At 35.7% G+C, this 20,060-nt stretch overlaps 1 protein-coding gene across 2 annotated transcripts; it reads right to left on the bottom strand.

The window, feature by feature from the left end:
- Positions 1–1,289: 1,289 nt before the first annotated feature.
- Positions 1,290–18,475, bottom strand: lztfl1 (leucine zipper transcription factor-like 1). Of its 2 annotated transcripts, none has more exons than XM_081353409.1 (10): positions 18,283–18,475; positions 17,404–17,528; positions 17,105–17,299; positions 6,895–6,952; positions 6,320–6,391; positions 6,167–6,232; positions 5,759–5,836; positions 5,157–5,333; positions 3,665–3,768; positions 1,290–3,557 (listed from the first exon to the last, which is right to left on the bottom strand). In XM_081353409.1, exons 1-10 carry the CDS (start codon positions 18,283–18,285, stop codon positions 3,539–3,541), a joined length of 897 nt encoding a protein of 298 aa, XP_081209535.1. In that variant the 5' UTR covers positions 18,286–18,475; the 3' UTR covers positions 1,290–3,538. The 2 variants fall into 2 exon arrangements, with proteins under 2 accessions (XP_081209535.1, XP_081209536.1); XM_081353410.1 differs by having other exon boundaries at positions 5,157–5,234.
- Positions 18,476–20,060: the final 1,585 nt, after the last annotated feature.

The following is a 20,060-nucleotide window of genomic DNA, read 5'->3' as shown; positions in this document are numbered from 1 at the left end:
GAGGTAGGGGGTTTGACGCCATTTTGTTTTGTATATCTTTTCACATTGTTTTTGGTTTAGGGAGGTAGGTAAGTTTAAATTGTATTTTGTTTTCTTTTGTTTTAGGAATTGTAGAGGTTACCCAAAAGATTGTTTTTGTTTGGTATTTTGGCCTTGTCTGCCCCTGATGCTTAAACCCTTTTAGAAATAAACACTTGTTATTTTTGATATCTCTCTGGTGGTGAGACTCATTCCTTTTCCTGTTACGGCTGACCCCTAGTGGTCGTAACAATATGATTTAATGAAAATTGTTTTTTAACCATTTTTTAAAACTGTTTTGCTTTGACAAAATTTGAATATATTATATTTATATATATTTGAATATACATTTTTTTTTTACTTTTTTTTTTTTTTTTGCTTAGAACGTCATAACTGAACAATTAATCAATTAATCTGAGCTAATTTTTCCTGCAGTCTATGTCGAAGTCTCAAGATATTTCAGATATCTTGAATATATAAATGAGAGCTTATTTTACTATCTGCGTCTGTCAAAGATTTCCATTTGTAATTTGAAATTAACTCTGAACACCATGATTTAGCTTTTTCTAGTGTGTCTGGATTGGGTTAGAGCACTTTTAGATACACTTACACTTTAGAACTGGAGTTGATGCCCAGTTGATACATAAAATAAATGTTTTTATGTTGTGTCTGTACAGTTGCTTTTGAATAGCCTATGGGGGTCAAATTGACCTGCGAACATCACAAACGTAATAGTAATTTTGTTTGTATATGTAAAAAAAAAAAAAAAACAGCATGTTGAAACTTTGCATGCATGTTCATGGAGATAAATGCAAAAAAGTCACAAAATATCAAGAAAAAAAAATAAAGATTTAATATTATTTCAGGTAGCTTGAAAAAATCAGAATGGGAATAAACATATTTTAATGAAGTCTCTAACTATAGCCAGGCAAATAAAACAAAAGAATGAACTATTCTTAATTATATATATATATATACACAATTTCATCAAAATTGCAATGTATTCAAATATTACCCTAATTGCCATAATTTCAATATTCAATATTGGCATAATTGCCATAATTTCAATTTTGGTAATTCAAAAATTACCAATATTTCCTACAATATGTTATAATCTACAAAAAAACAAAACAAAAAAACAGCATGTTGAAACTTTGCATGCATGTTCATGGAGATAAATGCAAAAAAGTCACAAAATATCAAGAAAAAAAAAAGATTTAATATTATTTCAGGTAGCTTGAAAAAATAAACGATAGGTAATATAACGATAGACAAAATATTTTTCTGTATTGAAATAAGTGTGGAAAACCTAATTTTTTTGCTTCATAAGGTAGTAAAAAAAATAAAATAACAAAATATAACCAAGAAATGTTATTATTTTGGGTCCGTACAGTTGCCTTAGAGCGTTAAAATATGCGGGTCAAATTGACCCGCGAACATCACGAAAGGAACAGTAATTTTGTTTGTATATGTCAAAAAACACCAGCATGTTGAAACTTTGCATGCATGTTCATGATGATAAATGAGAAAAAGTCACAAAATATCAAGAAAAAAAAACATAGTATTTCCAGCAACTATAAAATCTAAACGGGTCAAATTGACCCGCAACATAACACAAGGGTTAACTGATGATAAATAATCATAAATCAGACCAAAAATGCTGCAAAAGCAAACTTTATGAGCTCAAGTGAACCATTGCATTTCACACTATTACATCACTAGAAATGTTAATATCACTCCTACACGGCTGTTACAGTGATCCTTACTGATTGAAAGGACATAGGTCTTACAAAAATATACTGTGGATAGCATATAAATATACAATGAATGTGCAATACAGGAAATATTTAAAAGCACTGGTGTCTCCAGTGATGTAAAGACTGCATTCAGCTAATTGGCCTGTAGTGTTAATATGCAGATACGTTTCACTGGTCTCTCAGTTTACAGAATATCTTAAAAGATTCACAGTAATTTGAGGAGTAAGTGTCAAAATAAAGTATGTGGACTAGTGCCTCACTGTGAGTCAGAATGGGAATAAACATATTTTAATGAAGTCTCTAACTATAGCCAGGCAAATAAAACAAAAGAATGAACTATTCTTAATTATATATATATATACACAATTTCATAAAAATTGCAATGTATTCAAATATTACCCTAATTGCCATAATTTTAATATTCAATATTGGCATAATTGCCATAATTTCAATTTTGGTAATTCAAAAATTACCAATATTTCCTACAAGATGTTATAATCTACAAATGTTTGTATAGGTTATGTCCTTGTGGTAGCAGATAAAGGTTCTAGTAGATTCATTTATTCACAAAAAAAATAGAAAACAATTAAAAAATTGCACAGCTATATACTTTTTTGAAAACAAAATATGTTGGACCTAAAAACAAGAATTTGACAGCAGAGTCAAGCTGAGTCAAGCTGTATTCCTCTAGGAAAGATGAGAATAAAGCCTTGGACATTACGTTTCCTCTTTAGCAACGTGAACCCACAATCTTCTGTGCAAAAACATGAAAGTACTTGCAAAAAGCACCTCTCAGGTAGCCAGCCGTAGACAATGAAGAATACAGAGAGAACCGGTGATAAATAACTAAGCAATTGTTGTGTTACGTCTGAATACAATTTCTAAACTATTGTAAACCATTAAATTGTACAACAAGTTGTAGCTGATACGTAGTGATCATCTCGCCGATGAGGAATTACATAAGAAGGCATGGAACTGTGTAAGAATCTCAGCTCATTTTTGTTGATCATACTTTGGTCCTTTGCCTTTTTGAAATGTATACCTTTATAGACAAAAATGACCACTTCCGTTAAAGGGATAGTTCGGCCAAAAATGATATTAAACCCATTATTTACTCACCCTCAAGCCGTTCGAGATGCATATGTCAATCATTTTTCAGACGAACACATTTTCAGTTATTTTAGAAAATGTCTTAGATCTTTCAGTGGTTATAATGTCAAGTTATGGGGTTCACTCCTTCAAGTCCCAAAAATGTGCATGCATCCTTCACAAAAGTAATCCATCCGGCTCCAGGGGTCGTGACGTAGAACGAAGTATAGCTAAATCAAGCGCTACGTCCTACGTCATACGCTGGCATCCATCTCCCGTGAACGCGCGTTGACCGTTGCCGGAAGCCAGTTATTTTCATTTTTAAAGTTTTAAATATGTATATTTTTACGACAAAACCGCACGGATTACCCTCAGACGGCCTTCGTTTATCCCCCTGGAGCCGGATGGATTACTTTTGTGAAGGATGCATGCACATTTTGGGGACTTGAAGGAGTGGACCCCATAACTTGACATTATAAACACTGAAAGATCTAAGACATTTTCTAAAATAACTGAAAATGTGTTCGTCTGAAAAATGATTGACATATGCATCTCGAACGGCTTGAGGGTGAGTAAATCATGGGTTTAATATCATTTTTGGCCGAACTATCCCTTTAATATGTATTAAAAGTCCCTCTGTTGACCTCCTCATATGTGTCCTGTGGGTTAAATGTTCACTCATCTGATTCATACCTGTGGAAGGGAATAAAATGCAACAAATTCACAAAAATTTCGGATTTAAAACAAATGAGTTTTATGACATTTTAGTGATGGTCATAACATCTGAAGTGAAATTATACCTTTGTAGTCTCTTTCTCAGATCTTTAATATGTTCATTCTTTTTAGTGAGAATCTCCTTCATGCTGCGGTATGCAGCCGTCTGCTGAAATTTCTTTTCCAGTTCCTTAATTGATAAATAAACACAAAATGTATTATCAAACGCATAAAGCTTCACTGATTTATGAACCACTGATTTGCTATTTATGAACCACTGACTTACGATACCTTAAAAGTTCTAAAGATTTTTTTTCAGCTATTGTAAGTTATAAAAAAGATAAATATTAAATAATAATGTGTAATTATGTATAATAATTAATTATAATCATATATAATAACATTTATATATATTAAAATGTATTATTGTCAGAATAAATTAATTAATTGGGTGAAATTTAAAGATTGAGACTGAAGCTGATTTTTTTACTGTCATCTATTTTTTTAAGGTGAGTAGCCAAAGTAAAACTGAATCAAATTTCCAATTGTGATCAGGGCCTGTATTTATCAAGCTTCTCAAAGTACCATTTTAGTCTTAACTGCTGGGAATTCGTGAAATTTACTCCTACTTTCAACCTTAAGTATAAAAGCAAATTTCTTAAAGCTAAGAATCGCTCTTACTCTTATTTAAAACAGCTCGAGAGGTCTCTCAAGTGGTTAGGAGTAGCCAGTAGGGGCTTGTGATGGCACTGAGGAGACAGAGACATGCGCAAATCTTTTCGGAGAGGAAGAATGTTTTGAATGTTTGACGACGAGCAGTTAATCAAACGGAATTGTTTATATACCGTGCAATTTATAAGCAAAAATGTGATACGCACATTATGCCGTGTAATACCCACGTACCCCACACCAATAACCCTACCCAAACGTATAATATGCACAAACCCCACACCACTAATCCTACCCGAGGGGTTTACAGTACCTATATGAACATAAAAACTTTTTTTTGCATATAAATTGCATGATAAACACAATGCGTGCTATAGAGACGCATTTCATGAGATCAGGTTGGTATATCATTATGTATTCTCTTGAAAATTATTTATTGTCAAATGTGTGTAAACTCCTCTTAGGAATTTCACCATTCAATATGAATTTATCTAAGAATATTCTTAAATAAGGAAATCTATTCAGTGATTGGTCCATGCCAATGTCATCATCCAAAATCCCGTTTGTGGCACAGCAAAGTGTCGTGAATCATCTCTAAGACTGACACTTAAGATTTATTCCTACACTTCACATAAATTACGACTGAAATGCTTGATAACTAACTTTTAAGCGCAGCTTTGAGCCAAGAATTTTTTTACTCTTAAGTCAATTCTTAGCAGTGTTCTATGGAGTAATCTTCAGAGGCTTGATAAATACGGGTCCTGATTTCATTCATATGTGGAAATATAGTGAATTTGTATCTGATTTTTTGCATTGTGATTTCAGTGTGAACAGTCAGGTCAGAATTCAGATTAGTGTCTGATAAGCGCTTCAGCTTCAGAATTTGCAATGTGCAGGAGGCCTTAATACCTTCTCAGCAAGGGAAAGTTGCTCCTGGACACGAAGTAAGTCATGTTTAGCGGATACCAGGCTGTCTTGCAGGTCTTTCTGAGAAGCAACATTGGCATTCAGAGTCTTTTCAAAGTCAGCCTGCATTGCTGCAACTGTGCCTTCCAGATTTGCGATCTCCTGAGCACACATTGCAAACTACCAACGAAAAAAAGGTCTGTAAATATTTTGTCAATTTTACTGCTGTTTCTAAACTTTACACACAAAAAAACTTTACAACACACTGTGTACAAGTACTGTGCACTTGACAGATACATATATAAATAAATAAAACAGCACATACCACAGAGTTTCCATGAAGCCAAACAGAAAGTCATAACGGAAATGGTGAGAAATAAAATCTTACAAACAAAAAATGAGAAGTCATATGCCAACGAAAGGAAATCACTCTCTGTGTGTTCCAAATGTCTACTATGGAATCAAACTCAAACACAATCCAAATTTCTACTATGGAATCAAATCCATGCCACATATATTTGCAAAACAATAAAGTATAGGTCTACCGATAATGAAGCTGAAGGCTAAAATTGCCAACTTGGCTAAGTGTGTGGTATAGTTTATACCTGATGATCTCCTTGGCTTTTTTGAAGGGCTTTCAAGGCTCTCTCTGCTTTGGACTTGTCATCTAGAGCACTCATGGCCTACAAAGCATTAAACAGGCATGAGAGATAATAATGTACAAAAAAGTGGTGCCCAAAACTATTTGGACACTTAAGCCACAATTAAAAATGTCTGAATGGCATGGCATTAGATACAAAATATCAAAGCAAGTGGTTTTTATTTTAAAGAAGCACAGCACAAGCTCACTTTTAAAGCTAAACATTTCACAAAAATATGTCTGTTGGGTTTTATATGAGAAAACAATGTTTTTTAGGGTGCAAATACTTTCTGAGGCCACAGTATGTATTACGTTTACCAATATACTAAGACATTCTGGGTTTTTACTATTATTATTTTCATCATTTCTTTACCTGAGATTCCAAAGTTCTGAGTCTAGATTTCAATTTGTCATTGTCCTCTTGTAGTCTGGAAATCTCCTAAAATTAAAAAGTTAAAGACTTTCTCTGTTAGTGTTTATTTATTTACAGTACATGTGTACTTGTTCCAATTTAATAAGAAATGACCTTCTGGAGTAGTTCAGAAACACCTCCTTCATTCAACGGTGCTAATTTTGGCTTACTGGACTCCTGATTTACCTAAAAGCACACAAAGAAGATGTTGAAGGTAGTAGCTCACCATGGAGAAGCATTCTTAAAATATAGTCCTTGTTTTTGTCTTTGTTTATTTAGGACATATGAAATCAAATTTTTTATCAGAATTAGCATTGTGGGTCATTAGCTTTGAAGCCTTAAATATGCTCATCTAATGTACTTCTAAATATGCTAAATAAACAATGCATTTCATGGAATTTTTCATTTGAACTCATGACCATGACAGAAACTAAAGTTATATGGCCACAAGATGTTAAAGGAAGTTATGTTTTGACTGTTTATATTTGCTGTTATCATCAGACTAGCATGACAAGCTGTTCTTAAGAACATCACAAGCCATGACAATATAGAACGACAAAAGGCGCATGTCACACTTTAACCTGCAAAATGTGTGAATTTTGTGCAGGCTGCTACAAATAAAACAACTTAATAACTGACTACACCTATCAGAGACAGATGTCTCATGTCCAGACCTGCAATGAGCTCACCTTGCTGTTGGGTTTGAAATCAGTCTTCTCAAACTCAGCTACTTGTTCCAGTAACTCTCTAATAAGATAAGAAATTAAAAAAGGGGGGAATGAGAGACATGTAAGGATTCATTATGAATGTTGCACAATATATGAGCGTTATCCTTGTTATAATTAATTTTAAAGGAGTCAAACCATAAGAAATCACACTTTTCCTTGATACTTTGAACAGAGTGTCCAAGCTGCTTTTACATACAGTACAACGTAAGTGAATGGGGACTAGGGCTGTCAAGCTCCAAAAAGACAAAAACAATTAGGCCTATAAAAGTAGCCCATTCGACCGTCCATTCTCTCCAGTCTTTCTCTTCAGAATACTTTTGAACATTATGTAGGAAAATTAACGTCAATATTAGGAAAGAGTGGCTGAAATACATTTTTCTTGATCACTTTAGTCAGATTCAAAGGAGGAAGAAAATGGTCATTAAAAAACAATATTATGACTGCTTTAGCTCAAAATACATAATGGACCTTTTAATGGACACTAAGGAAAACAAATAATGAAAAAATGTATAATTACTTTTTTAGATGTATGAAAAATATTAATACATTTAAGTTGATGTTACGTGTTGATGTAAGCCACAGAAAAGACACATCAATGACACAAAAGCAGATGCACCTGCTCGGATTCTCTGTTGTGGGTGGAGTCAAAGAAGGGAAAGAGAAGAAGAGCCTCTAAAAAAACACACATACGTACATGTCAGTTACATGATTCTAAATGAAAAATAAAGCCCCTCCTTCTCCTTCTGAAAACAGTTTGTGGTAGGCAAAACATTTGGCTGTGTGTGCGGTCTGTGAAGATTGCGGTGTACACATACAGATATGGGTGTTTTCCCTGTGTGAGGCCCATCCCTGATGTACCAAGGAGGGAGGATCATACACAAACACATTCAGCTGTTTATGCAAGTAATGGAGACAAAACACACTTAGCCACAAACACCATCATACTGCACAAGCGACATGTTACAGTAAACAAAAGTAAAAAAAAAAAAAAAGTGTTTACGTGTGTGAATGCTGCTTAGCTCTCTCAGATCTGTGTTTGTGATTTTTACTGTTGTTGGTCAAATTTAGTTCAGTACTGACCACACTACAGTGCATTATTTTAAAAGGACAAAAATTCATATTCTACTCATTATCAACAAAAACAATAATAAAAAGCAGCCTATATTGAAAGCAACCCCCCCTCCCCTTCTCCCCCTCCCTACATATAAGATGTTTCTTTATTATGACAAAGCCACTTCTTTTCACATTTTGTATACAGAAACTGTGAGTACAAAATTAAGTGGTTAATCAATATATGAATAACTCCCTAAGTTTGTATGTTCTACATTAAAATCAATAGTGATTGGGGAAAGAAATATAATTTGTTTACTCATATTTTTAGCATTTTAATTTAGATTAGAGTTAGATCATTTTAATAATTACTTTCTTCAGTTAAATGAGAAAAAGACAGAAATTATTATATTTGGCCCTAGTAACTGGACAAAAAAATATAGCAACGAGTATAGATCCTTTATCATCCAACATGCACACTTATGTTAAGAATTATGGTTTTATTTTTGACACAAAGTTAAAGTTTGACAGACAATAAATTCAGTTGTGAAGAATAGTTTATTTCAACAGCGAAAAATTGCTAAACTCAAATCATGTCTTATCTTTCAGTGATCTGGAGAAAGTAATTCATGCTTTTATTTCTTCACATCTTGATTACTGCAATGCTTTGTACCTGGGTGTCTTCGCTGTCACGTCTTCAGCAGATACAAAATGCAGCAGCAAGGTTGCTGACAAACACAAGAAAGAGGGATCATATATCCCCTATTCTGGCCTCTTTACACTGGCTACCAGTTCAATTTAGGATAAAGTACAAGGTGCTTTTGTATACTTTTAAAGCCCTACACGGACTGGCACCAAAACATATTTCTGAACTTATAAACTTTCGTTGCTCACAGAGATCTCTGAGATCCCAAGACCAGCTGCTCCTTGAAATTCCTCGGTCACGCTTAAAAGGCAAAGGAGATCGCGCTTTCTCATTTGTTGCCCCAAAGTTGTGGAATGGTTTACCAATGTCTATCAGATCGTCTACCTTTGTAAACATGTTTAAAACCCATCTTAAGACGTATTTGTTTGATGAGGCCTTTGCTACTTTGTAAGGACTATTGGTTTGGATTAGGATGCATTTATAATATTTTATCTCTTTCTCATATTTTATTTGATTAATTATTTCTTTGTATTTTTATTGTTTTATTTAATGCCTTTGAAACTGTACAGCACTTTGGGACACAGTGTTTTTTAAGGTGCTTTATAAATAAAGTTAGAAAAATTTGGATTTCAATGATAACTATAAAAATAAATATAACTATATTAGCGTCCACACCTGTGGACAATATCATTCTATTTATTCTAATCGTGTGCTACAGTTTAGTCATCTGCCACTTTAAATGCTCCAGCTCTAGAGCAGAATGGTTTCTGATTGGCTGTCAATATTTTTATCATTCATCAGCTGGAAAAAATTGTTCTGCAAGTTATTTCAATAATACCTTTTCTCTGTGCCAGTTATTGTAATAGTTGTGGTGTGGAGTGGACTCTGCTATTATTTTATATTTAGAATTATTTTTAGAAAAATATCTTTATCGTTATTGTTATAGTTATTGTCTTTGGTGCGAACAGGCCTTAAGACCACTAGGCATTCTAGATGTCCTAGCCTGATGACCTCTCAGATGTCTTCTTCATCATCAACATAAAAATCAGAGAGTGAAAGTTTAACTTTCAGCTGACCTTTAAGCATGAGGCCCGACCAGAGCAGTTGGAAGGATGTGGTTTTGACTCTGACAGTGGAGCAAAAGTGCATGGGTCACAAATATGAGATCATGATCCTAAGCCCTTCAAATTATTCTAATTCAGTCTAGTGGTTAGCATGAGTAAAATTAAAAACAATTACAAAACCAAGACAATTTTGTTACGGAGTGTCTATTTATGCTAAGTGAGTATTTAAGAAGTAAGACGTGCTGAAAATATAAATAGTTTTAAGTCTAAATTAAAAACATATTTCTTTAGTCTGGCCTTCCTGTAATATCTTATAATGCTTTTTATATATTTCATATGTTTTTCTTCATTTTTAGCTATTGAATGCCTTAGTAAATCCTTATAAACTTTATTCTTATTTTTGTATCTTACTGGGTCTACTATCTACTGTATTTATTGTTTCTTTTTTTGCCTGTAAAGCACTTTGAACTGTATTGATTTGTTTGGATAAGTGCTATATAAATAAAATTTGCTTGCTTGCTTGCTATTTACACTGTGCAAATAGCCCGCCTTGTTGGCAGAGGCCATTTACACTAACTCTGCCCTCTGACGCCTGGTTGGGCCAGACAAAATTACAGAAGATGCTAGGTTGTCACTAGATTGTCAACAGTAGCAATAGTGTTGGGGCAAGGCGCGAGGAAGAAAGGCAAGTCCGCACCACTCCCTTTTCCCATCACATATCAGATCTGAAAGGCATTTATGTTCAATAAATATGAAAAAAAAAATAGAAAAGTGGAAATAAAGTGTCTAAGGTGTGTTTAATAATAAAATGTTTATCGGGTAGGGGTAGGTGTAGAGAGGGCTTAACTGTCCCAATAAGGTAGCATCCATATAATAAATTGTATTATTGCATACCGTTTAATGTACAACAACACTGAGCTGCAAATGGTATTTGCTACTATTTATAAGTATTAATAGCATAACTAATATTTACACTTATTGCAAAGAAAATATTTTTACATAGTGTAAATAGCATCTACTGCTAAGAAAATATGCAATTTTAACTTAGTGTAAATAGAATCTATTGCTATTTGCACTTAGTGCGAATAGCCACTGCCATTTTGTTAACAGTCAATGATGATATCAGTTAATGATGAACTATCCACTCCTTTATTATCAAACTAGAACCAGATGACTTTGTGAAGAACTAGGGTATCGAAGTGCATCAAGGTGCAACAAATGTTTTTTACTTTCTAATTATTTAGAAATTTGAAATATCATTTTTTTACGAAATGGATGTTTTGGATGTTTTATATATACAGTGTGTGCAGAATTATTAGGCACGTTGATTTTCTGATCATATTTTTTTTCCAGGAACATTTTGCCAATTCCAAACCATATTAAACTTAATAACTACTATTAATTTTCTATTTAATCATGTATAAGTGATATATAATTGTTCATGAAGGCTGGAAATGAAAAATGTCTTATTTTCAGGTGTGCAGAATTATTAGGCAAGTTTTCTATTATAGATAAAATAAGCCAAAAAGGAGATTTAACAAAGACTGAAAAGTCAAAAAATATTAAATCCCCATGAGAAGAATGCAAAACTAATGCAATACTAGAGATTGCAGTTAAAGCATGACCATTGGACAGTGAAATGCTCATTGGGTCAGCAGGGTCAGACAAAAACAGGTGGAGAAGAAAAAACACATGTTAACTGCAAAAGAATGAAAAATTAAGGTGAAGAATTAAGTGTGAAACCATCGGGAACCCTTTAGTCTCCAGCACCACCATTTTCCAGAACTGCAACCTACCTGGAGTCTCCAGAAGAGCAAGGTGTCAGGGTCTCAGAGACTTGGGTTAGGCAAAGAATCCTAAAAAATAACCCCCTCTTAATAAGAGTCACAAGCTGAAGTGTTGTTAAATACATGAAGACTGTTTTTTTATAGGCTTTATAGACAGACAGATTGAGAGTGACTCTTGAAGGACCAGCAACACATCCTCTTCTACCACTGTTTGAAGAATTCATCTTCCAGAATACGTTTTAATACGTTTTGTGAGTTTATTTTTAGTCCATCTCCTACCCTGAAGTCCGTTTTGCAGAGATGGACTAAAAATTAACTCCCAAAACGTATTAAAATGTATTCTGGAAGATGAATTCTTCAAACAGTGGTAGAAGAGGATGTGGTGCTGGTCCTTCAAGAGTCACTCTCAATCTGTCTGTCTATAAAGCCTATAAAAAAACAGTCTTCATGTATTTTACTACTCTTCAGCTTGTGATTCTTATTAAGAGGGGGTCATTTTTTAGGATTCTTTGCCTAACCCAAGTCTCTGAGACCCTGACACCTTGCTCTTCTGGAGACTCCAGGTAGGTTGCAGTTCTGGAAAATGGTGGCGCTGAAGACTAAAGGGTTCCTGATGGTTTCACACTTAATTCTTCACCTTAATTCTTCATTCTTTTGCAGTTAACATGTGTCTTTTCTTCTCCACCTGTTTTTGTCTGACCCTGCTGACCCAATGAGCTTTTCACTGTCCAATGGTCATGCCTTAACTGTAATCTCTAGTATTGCATTAGTTTTGCATTCTTCTCATGGGGATTTAATAATTTTTGACTTTTCAGTCTTTGTTAAATCTCATTTTTGGCTTATTTTATCTGTAAAAGAAAACTTGCCTAATAATTCTGCACACCTGAAAATAAGACATTTTTCATTTCCAGCCTTCATGAACAATTATATATCACTTATACATGATTAAATAGAAAATTAATAGTAGTTATTAAGTTTAATATGGTTTGGAATTGGCAAAATGTTCCTGGAAATAAAATATGATCAGAAAATCAACGTGCCTAATAATTCTGCACACACTGTATATATATATATATATATATATATATATATATATATATATATGCATATAAAAATGCATTTAATTTAGTTTATTATATATATATTCCCAACCACAGCACCACCGCTGGTAGTTGGCCCTTGCCACAGCCCTATTTTAAACTTTATTTATTATGTTTTTAAGGACAGCCAATTAATACATTTAAATGTGTTAAATAATGTACTAAGTCTTTCCTTCCTGTGACAGGGCAGCCTTGAGAGATTTTAAGCTGAATTAAATGTCAGATACAGTTTACTGTACAATCATTATTGTACAATACCAAAAATATCCAGACAAAAGATTTTGTGCATTTTGTGAGACTTTTAATTGTAAACAAGGCTGATATACAAGCTTGAATGTGCAACAGGCAGCACATTTTACTTACTGACCATAGAGAACATTTTTATTTAATTAAATTATAGCGTTTAGAAGTTTAATAACGGCTAGACATTAAAGGGCATATTGCTGGTTAGAGCCCCCAGTGAGTCATTGTATAGAAAACTAGATTTTCTTAAAATATATACGCTATTAAGGCTTCTTGAGTCATTTTTGTGAGAAAATTTTACTTCCGCATCTTAAAAATACCAAACCGGAAGTGATGTAACGCAAGAGAGTGCGGCCAATTTAAACAATAGGAAAACAATGGATTGCAATGACAGTTTGGACGCTGAGGAAATTGTAAATGTTTACTCGTATGACGGACCACAGCCATACAATTATGAGCCTGCTATGTGGCCAAGGGAGCAGGGACAGGCCAGGATTAGACAGAACAATGGTCAGAGGAAACAAATTGAGTTTTGGTGTGAGGAGAACCAGTGGAGAACAGGGCAGGTGTCTTGGTGAGAGACCAGTGTTAGCTCATAGATATATATACGTTAGCTGACGATATGTAACACTATGCTCAGATCAGAATATTGTACAGATTATTATCATGTATTAGGCAATAGCAAAGCTAGTGTTGGTCATCTAGGAGTATTGATACTTACCATTAACAGAAACTAATATGCTTTGATCAGGAGTATGTCACACTCGTTAATATCCGTCCACACTAACGTTACGTGATATAGCAGTTTCTCATCACCAGAGGAGAGAGAGGGTGGGAGGGAGAGATAAACATTTTCCCAATACACATTTTCGTTTCATAGGTGCTTATGAGGGAAATGCGAGGCCATGGTGACAGCTGAGGAAAGGCAGTGCTGCAGGGAGGTGGAAGCATACTGGGCTTTAGTGGAGAATGTCACCCCCAGACTTGATGTACAGTGTTTGACTCTGTTGAACTCCATCATATTGCCAGGATGATAATCTTCTGGTCTAAAGTGAACGCTACACACTACCGCGTTTTTCGAAGCAGATGCAGAAGTGAAGTACAGTCTCTTCACCTGCACAAAACGCTTCCAGGCACCGTCCTTTTTCTTGTTAGGAAACCTGTGGACTCGACAACCTGCAACCTCCACAAACACAATAATTTACCGTGACGATATTAAATTGAAATACAATAGGCTTGTTCGACTTCACACAGCGCTGCGCAGACCAAATGTATGCCGGTTAGAAATTGTGTCTGACTTAAAACAGCACCGATGCCACATGACTTTACTTACGTATGCCATCAAAGTACCGCGAAACCAGCCGGCTGATTCATTCTGCGCAGTTTCTCCAGAGCGGCTGCACGCTCTGGAATCTGATGACGACACAACTGCTCCACAATTGGCCGAATCCACCACATGACAACTACCACGTCAGGGTTTTTCCTACATTGAAAATTTTTTGGCGGCCGCCAAAACGATTTTTTGTCCCGCCAAAGCCTTATTTGATCTGTAATTGGGTTTTGTGAGTGAAGCAGGCTACTGACGGAGTGACGGAGAGAACGATCACAGCGCCCCACCCCCGCGCGCGCACTCTCCGTCTTCTTTGCTCTCTCCCTCGCATCAAAATCAACTGATCCTAAAGGTCGGAAGACCGAATCCATGTTTCACGTGGTGTATTCGGAGAATATTTTTGCTGAATTAGCGCTGGGTGTGAATTGCAGTCAAAAAAAAGTTGCCTTATCTTCTCTTACAACTTGTGACAAGCATTCTGCACATGCAGCTGACATAACTTTAAATAAACGCAAAAAATCTATCCAGTTTGAAGTGGTTTAGGGTTTTTGATCGTGGATGATTATAATGTCTCCACGATCTGCTTTTAAAGAAATATCGTAGAATCGTGCATTATATCTGTTCTGGCGCCTCTGTCCCTGTATTTTTTTTTACAGTCTATGGTCCCAACATACTGAACAACGCGACGTATATTCACATAAAATGTTAACGCAGCGGAACGGAACGGGACACTGCAGTTCATAATTTGCATGTGCTTTAATGCCTTGTCGGTTAAACATTTAGGCTAATTCGCGTGCTGATGCACTGTTACGTGTGAGTTCCTCAGCGCGTACATGTGAAGCTCACATGCACTAAAAGCCTGTCTACCAGCGCCTGGATACTTGACTAAGTTATCTTTCGAGTCTTATTGTGCTTATACTGTTAAATACACACAAGGTTTACATAAACAAAGTCGGTTATGTCTAAAGTGAAAGCAAACTTGAGAAAATTGAGAGAAAATCTGCTTGTCAAATGCGTGTATAGTAGACGCGTCGCGCACAACTCTTAAAGAGACAGTAGTTATAGTAAACACGCTGCCGCTTGTCCTTAAAGGGATAGTTCACCCAAAAATAAAAATTATCTCATAGTTTACGCACTCTAATGTTGTTCCAATCCTCTATTAATTTCCTTCTAATATTTTTCTAATATTAATATTTTGAAAAATGTGGCTATCCAAACAGTAGCTGGTCCCCATTGACTTCCATAGGAGAAAAATATACTATACTATACTATACTAAATATACTACCCTTTTTTTAATTTGTATATTAAGTTGTGTATGTGTAATGTGTATCTTTGATCTTAATTTTTAATAACAAAGAAAATAATGACAAATATTTTTATCTTCGCCCCTGTCTGCCTTTTTTTATTTTTTTATTTTGTTACCTAAGGCTTTGTTTTTAAAATATGGACATTAGTTTGGCTGTAATGCTAAGTCACAAAATAGTAAAACCAACATAAAAAGAATCGTGATAAAATTGTGAATCGTGATTTCCCTGAAAAAAATCGTGATATGATATTTTTGCCATATCGCCCACCATCTTTCAAAACAATGAAAGCCAGTCGTGGAAAAATCACAGCTTTTTTTGCAAAGAGGGCAAGAAAGGATGACAGTGAGAGTGACAGGTAATATCTGTGTCTGATAATTGCAGTCTATATATAATTTGGAAGAGGTTTAAAATTGAATTATCAGCCACAGTCTGGAAGAAAATGGCCCCCAAAATAAATAAAATAAAAGAATGAACAACCAAATATTAACAACGAGGAACAAAAGAAACAAACGTCAAGGTATAGATATAAAATAAGTTGTAATCGCTTTCTTTTACTATCTAGCCTGACAGTGATCGTTTTTTCCTGAATAAATAGGTTAAGAAAAAAATCACAAACTGTTTCTTTGTATTTATTTTAAATTTAACATGTATTGTCAATATTGGGCTTGCGGATCATGTGGGTACTAGGGTACTCTTTGCTGTGTGTGGATGACCATGTCGGTCAGCCACCACCGAAGACCAATTTTGACCCAGGAAAAACCCTGCACGTGTGGTTCGTGTTTATTCGAACACCTTCAGTACCACTACTGTTCACAAATCTGTTTTTATAACAGTAAAATCTCTTTTCACGTAGTCGCGATGTAATATTGTGTCATGTTTATCAAAATAAAACTCATAAAAAAATGTAGACCCTACTACATTGGTATTTAAATAGTATAGGCTTATGTTGAACTTTATTCTTGTACAAACAGACGTTGTATTTAGCAGTACATAAAGTATTAAATGGAAACGTATCTGAAACGTTTGTGTATTTGACAAATATTGCATTTATTTCTCTTTAGCTGTGATAAAGTATGCAAACACCACGTGAACAGTCACTACGGGAAGCATAAAGTGTACGACTTCACATCTCCGTTTTCAGCTCATCCCCATCTGCACGCGGCAACTCTCGCCGTTCGGTTACATCCAGCCGCAGCCGATGTCGAAACACACCTAATGTGTAATGGAAAATACACTAAATCACGACCGTTCCTATTTAACACCAACCTACTCTGCACTGAGCAAACGCAGAGCACGGCAAACGACTCCATCTCGTGATGTAATATGCCCGATTAAAAAAAAATATATATATATATTTTAAATCCTGCATTAACTTTTTATATGGTATTTTCATACAAGGTTATATATTAATTTTGTTAAATAAAAAATTCTGCAATATGCCCTTTAACTATTTTTAAAGAATTTAAGACATTTTAAGAAGGGCCGCAGAAACCTTGTTACATTTATAAAATTGTTTTATTATTTGAGAAGAAAAAGACTTTTACTATACTTCTATACATTTCTATTATCAGATCGTTTGTTTCTCCTCGAAATAGTTGCAATGAAATGGAAGTAACAACAAATTGTTTCTTCCTTTTCCTCACCTGTTCTCCAGCTCAGAAATGTCTGTTTGCAGTCTCAGATAGAATTTCTCCGCCTGGGAAAAGAGTTGTCGCAGCAGAAGCACGTTAGTGTGAGCTGTGTTTATGAGTTCCATCTCCACTTCTCCACGCACCAGCACCTGCAGCCCGTCAAGCATGTCAGACACCTCATCCACTGTATAAGTCTCCTCTATGAGCCTTTAATATGGAAGTAGAGAGGGGGTAAAGTCAGAGGAGAACATTTAAAGATGGAAAGAGAGTAATTGTGAATACACAAACGACATAGGCTTGCATTCTCTCACCTACTGTCCTTCAAGTCTTGGAAGCAGGAGTCGATTGTCTTCAGTCTCAAGGCCCGTTTAGAGCGGGCAAAGCGCATGTAGTTTATCATCTCATTCTGATGGAGCTCATTAAACCCAAAATCAGCCTATAGGGAAAGCCACAGGATATTGTATTTAATGGTTAACAGCTTTACAGACAAAGTTTGTGGAAAAAATCTTACTACAGAGAAACAGCGCCCTCTTCTGGCTGAATGACACTTTAACACCAACTCACTGTACTAGGAGCTATAAGAATATTATATCATTGTAAAATTCAAACAACCTTGAAGCTGACTTACATATCGGGTTCAAAGATTTTCAAATTTACACATAATTAAATGAATACACTTATGTCAAACAAGCAAATTAGTTGTTTATGTGATACAATTTTCCAATTCAGTCATTTTAAATGTATTATTGTTATCTATAGGCGTCTCTTATTAAAACAGCATTTAAATAAACCACTTTTACTGGTTAATTATATCAATAATGACATTATAGGAGAGTGATTACTGTTTACTCTGGTCTATAACCCCTTCGCACAAATTACGCTGATTTCTGAACAGCTTATGATTTGATATTGCTTATAATAAAGAAAATATATCAGTATTATGCTACACTGAACTCAGATTGCATTTACTGGTTTCAATGGCCTGAAAACATTACCTACTGGTGTCATCTTCTAGATCGGGCTAGTATTCACTCTTTTCCCACTCTTAAACTGCTTATTTTTAGATCGCATCCATTTATTATTCAGAAATAACGCGTATGCTAATAAACTGGTAAAATGTAGACACACACATGATTTTTTTATTAAGTTTCCCATCAGATTAGCTAATGTTAGCTGGCTAAGCTACTTACCATTACAGCAGGGTGATGCGGAGTTTTATCGTGACAAGGAGTGAAAATAAACGACTCTAGAATGAAATATATTGCGTTAACATAAGGCTCGATAATCAGTAGGCATGAAAATAAAGTGGGAATGATGTTCACGACTGAAAGATTTGCAGTGAACGGTAGCGGGAAGAGTACTGTTTGCTTTTGGGTTGCGCTTGGAAACGGAACAGCGTTGCTGTGTTACTGATCACACTGGAGAGAGATTTGCAGACGGCAGAGGGCGCGCTGCACACGGAAATCTGTGGGCCTAAACTGATATCAAAACTGAGGCAAACTTTTTACAAAACAAAGATTTTTGCTTAGTTTTGTAGGTAATTGTTTTAGGAGCAAAGTCCACAATTGGGGTAGGTGGGTAATTCTAACATTATCCGCAGAAAATATTTTTGTTAGGTACTATATGCCTATACAGTAACCTGTTATTTTTAGAAATAAAATAAATTACTGTGAATTACGTTCCTAGAGACCAGACTGACTTATGACTGACTTTATTTCTTATGACTGGTGAGAAATGCAAAATCTCACCTATAGTAACCCAGATAGCAAAAATCATCTGGCCCAGATCTGGCCCAGACACTTTTCCACCAACAAGAACCGGGTGCTGGTTCAGAGCCAGAGCCAGAGCTGGTTCAGAGTTGGTTCGACTGACGAGCTTACTAAGAACCGGTTTGCCTTTCCACCGGCTAGAGAGCCACAACAGAGCCAGATCTTACGTCACTGTATACGTCTCATGTTGCCCAGCAACCGCTAGTGCGGTAGCGCCAAACACAAACACGCCAGGCTTGTTCGAGATGCATCGGCGTCTCGCAGATCGATCGCCGCATGACATAAAAGCACTGCGATAGCGATCTAAAAGCACAAGGAGTCGTATGCTCTCCAAACACTCCCGCAGCTCCGATCGGTCCTCGCCGCTCCGATGCATCTCAAACAAGCCATCAACAATAACGGACGTTGCAATACTATGGATGCTCGATCATGGGTTTGCAAAAATACATCGGAATCCAACGCGTTCGTGCAGCTCGCCGTAACTTACATAGACGGATATTATAATCAATCTGCTATTAGCTCGACTAGCTGCTATTTAAAAATGGCGGTCACAAGTTTCTATTCGTCTTGTTCGTCACGGTAACCCCGCCCCCAGCCCCTGACGCAAGCGGTTCTTTCTTGGCTCCGTTCTAGACCCTGCAATGATTTGGTGCTACTTAAGAACCAGTTTTACTGGTTCGGAGCTGGTGCTTTGGCGGTGGAAAAACAAAGAACCGATTTGAAACTAGGCTCTGGCTCCGAACCAGCACCAGCTCTGCCTTGGTGGAAAAGGGGTATTCGTAAGTTCTGGGCCAGATCCGCGCAACGGACTCGGGCCGGTGTCTTTTGGCACAACGGGCCAATACCGGCACCATACTTGCCAACCTTGAGACCTCAGAATTCAGAATTGGACGGGGGGGGGGGGATGCAAAGAAAAATGTAATTCATTTATTTGACAAATTCAATTCCTTAAGGCCTCTCCTCAGGAGGTTAGAACCTAATTTGTTTGCTACTGTAAATGAAAAGAAAAGACAAGAAATAGCTAGATCTGATCAATAAACATTTATTAATTCATAGCCTAATGCAACAATTAGGCTACATAAGTAAACTCTCAAAACATTATAATTATGACATTTCATTTTTAAATTTTCATGTAAGTCTAAAAGCTAAATAAATAGCATTCTTGCCTTTCATTTCAGACGTCTGCTTCTAGGGGCCGT

Source organism: Scardinius erythrophthalmus (assembly GCF_964197995.2).
Source record: "Scardinius erythrophthalmus genome assembly, chromosome: 22".
NCBI classification, from domain to species: Eukaryota; Metazoa; Chordata; class Actinopteri; order Cypriniformes; family Leuciscidae; genus Scardinius; species Scardinius erythrophthalmus.
Note: the sequence above shows the minus strand (reverse complement) of the source record. Positions and strands in the feature narration are given on the sequence as shown.

Bases quoted from the DNA above. Each gene is read 5' to 3' on its own strand.
- lztfl1 (XM_081353409.1), bottom strand. The intron at 17,300-17,403 runs GTGAGAGAATGC...TCCATATTAAAG, and splicing joins CAAGACTTGAAGGACAGTAG to GCTCATAGAGGAGACTTATA. The intron at 6,233-6,319 runs GTCATTTCTTAT...TTTTAATTTTAG, and splicing joins TTTCTGAACTACTCCAGAAG to GAGATTTCCAGACTACAAGA.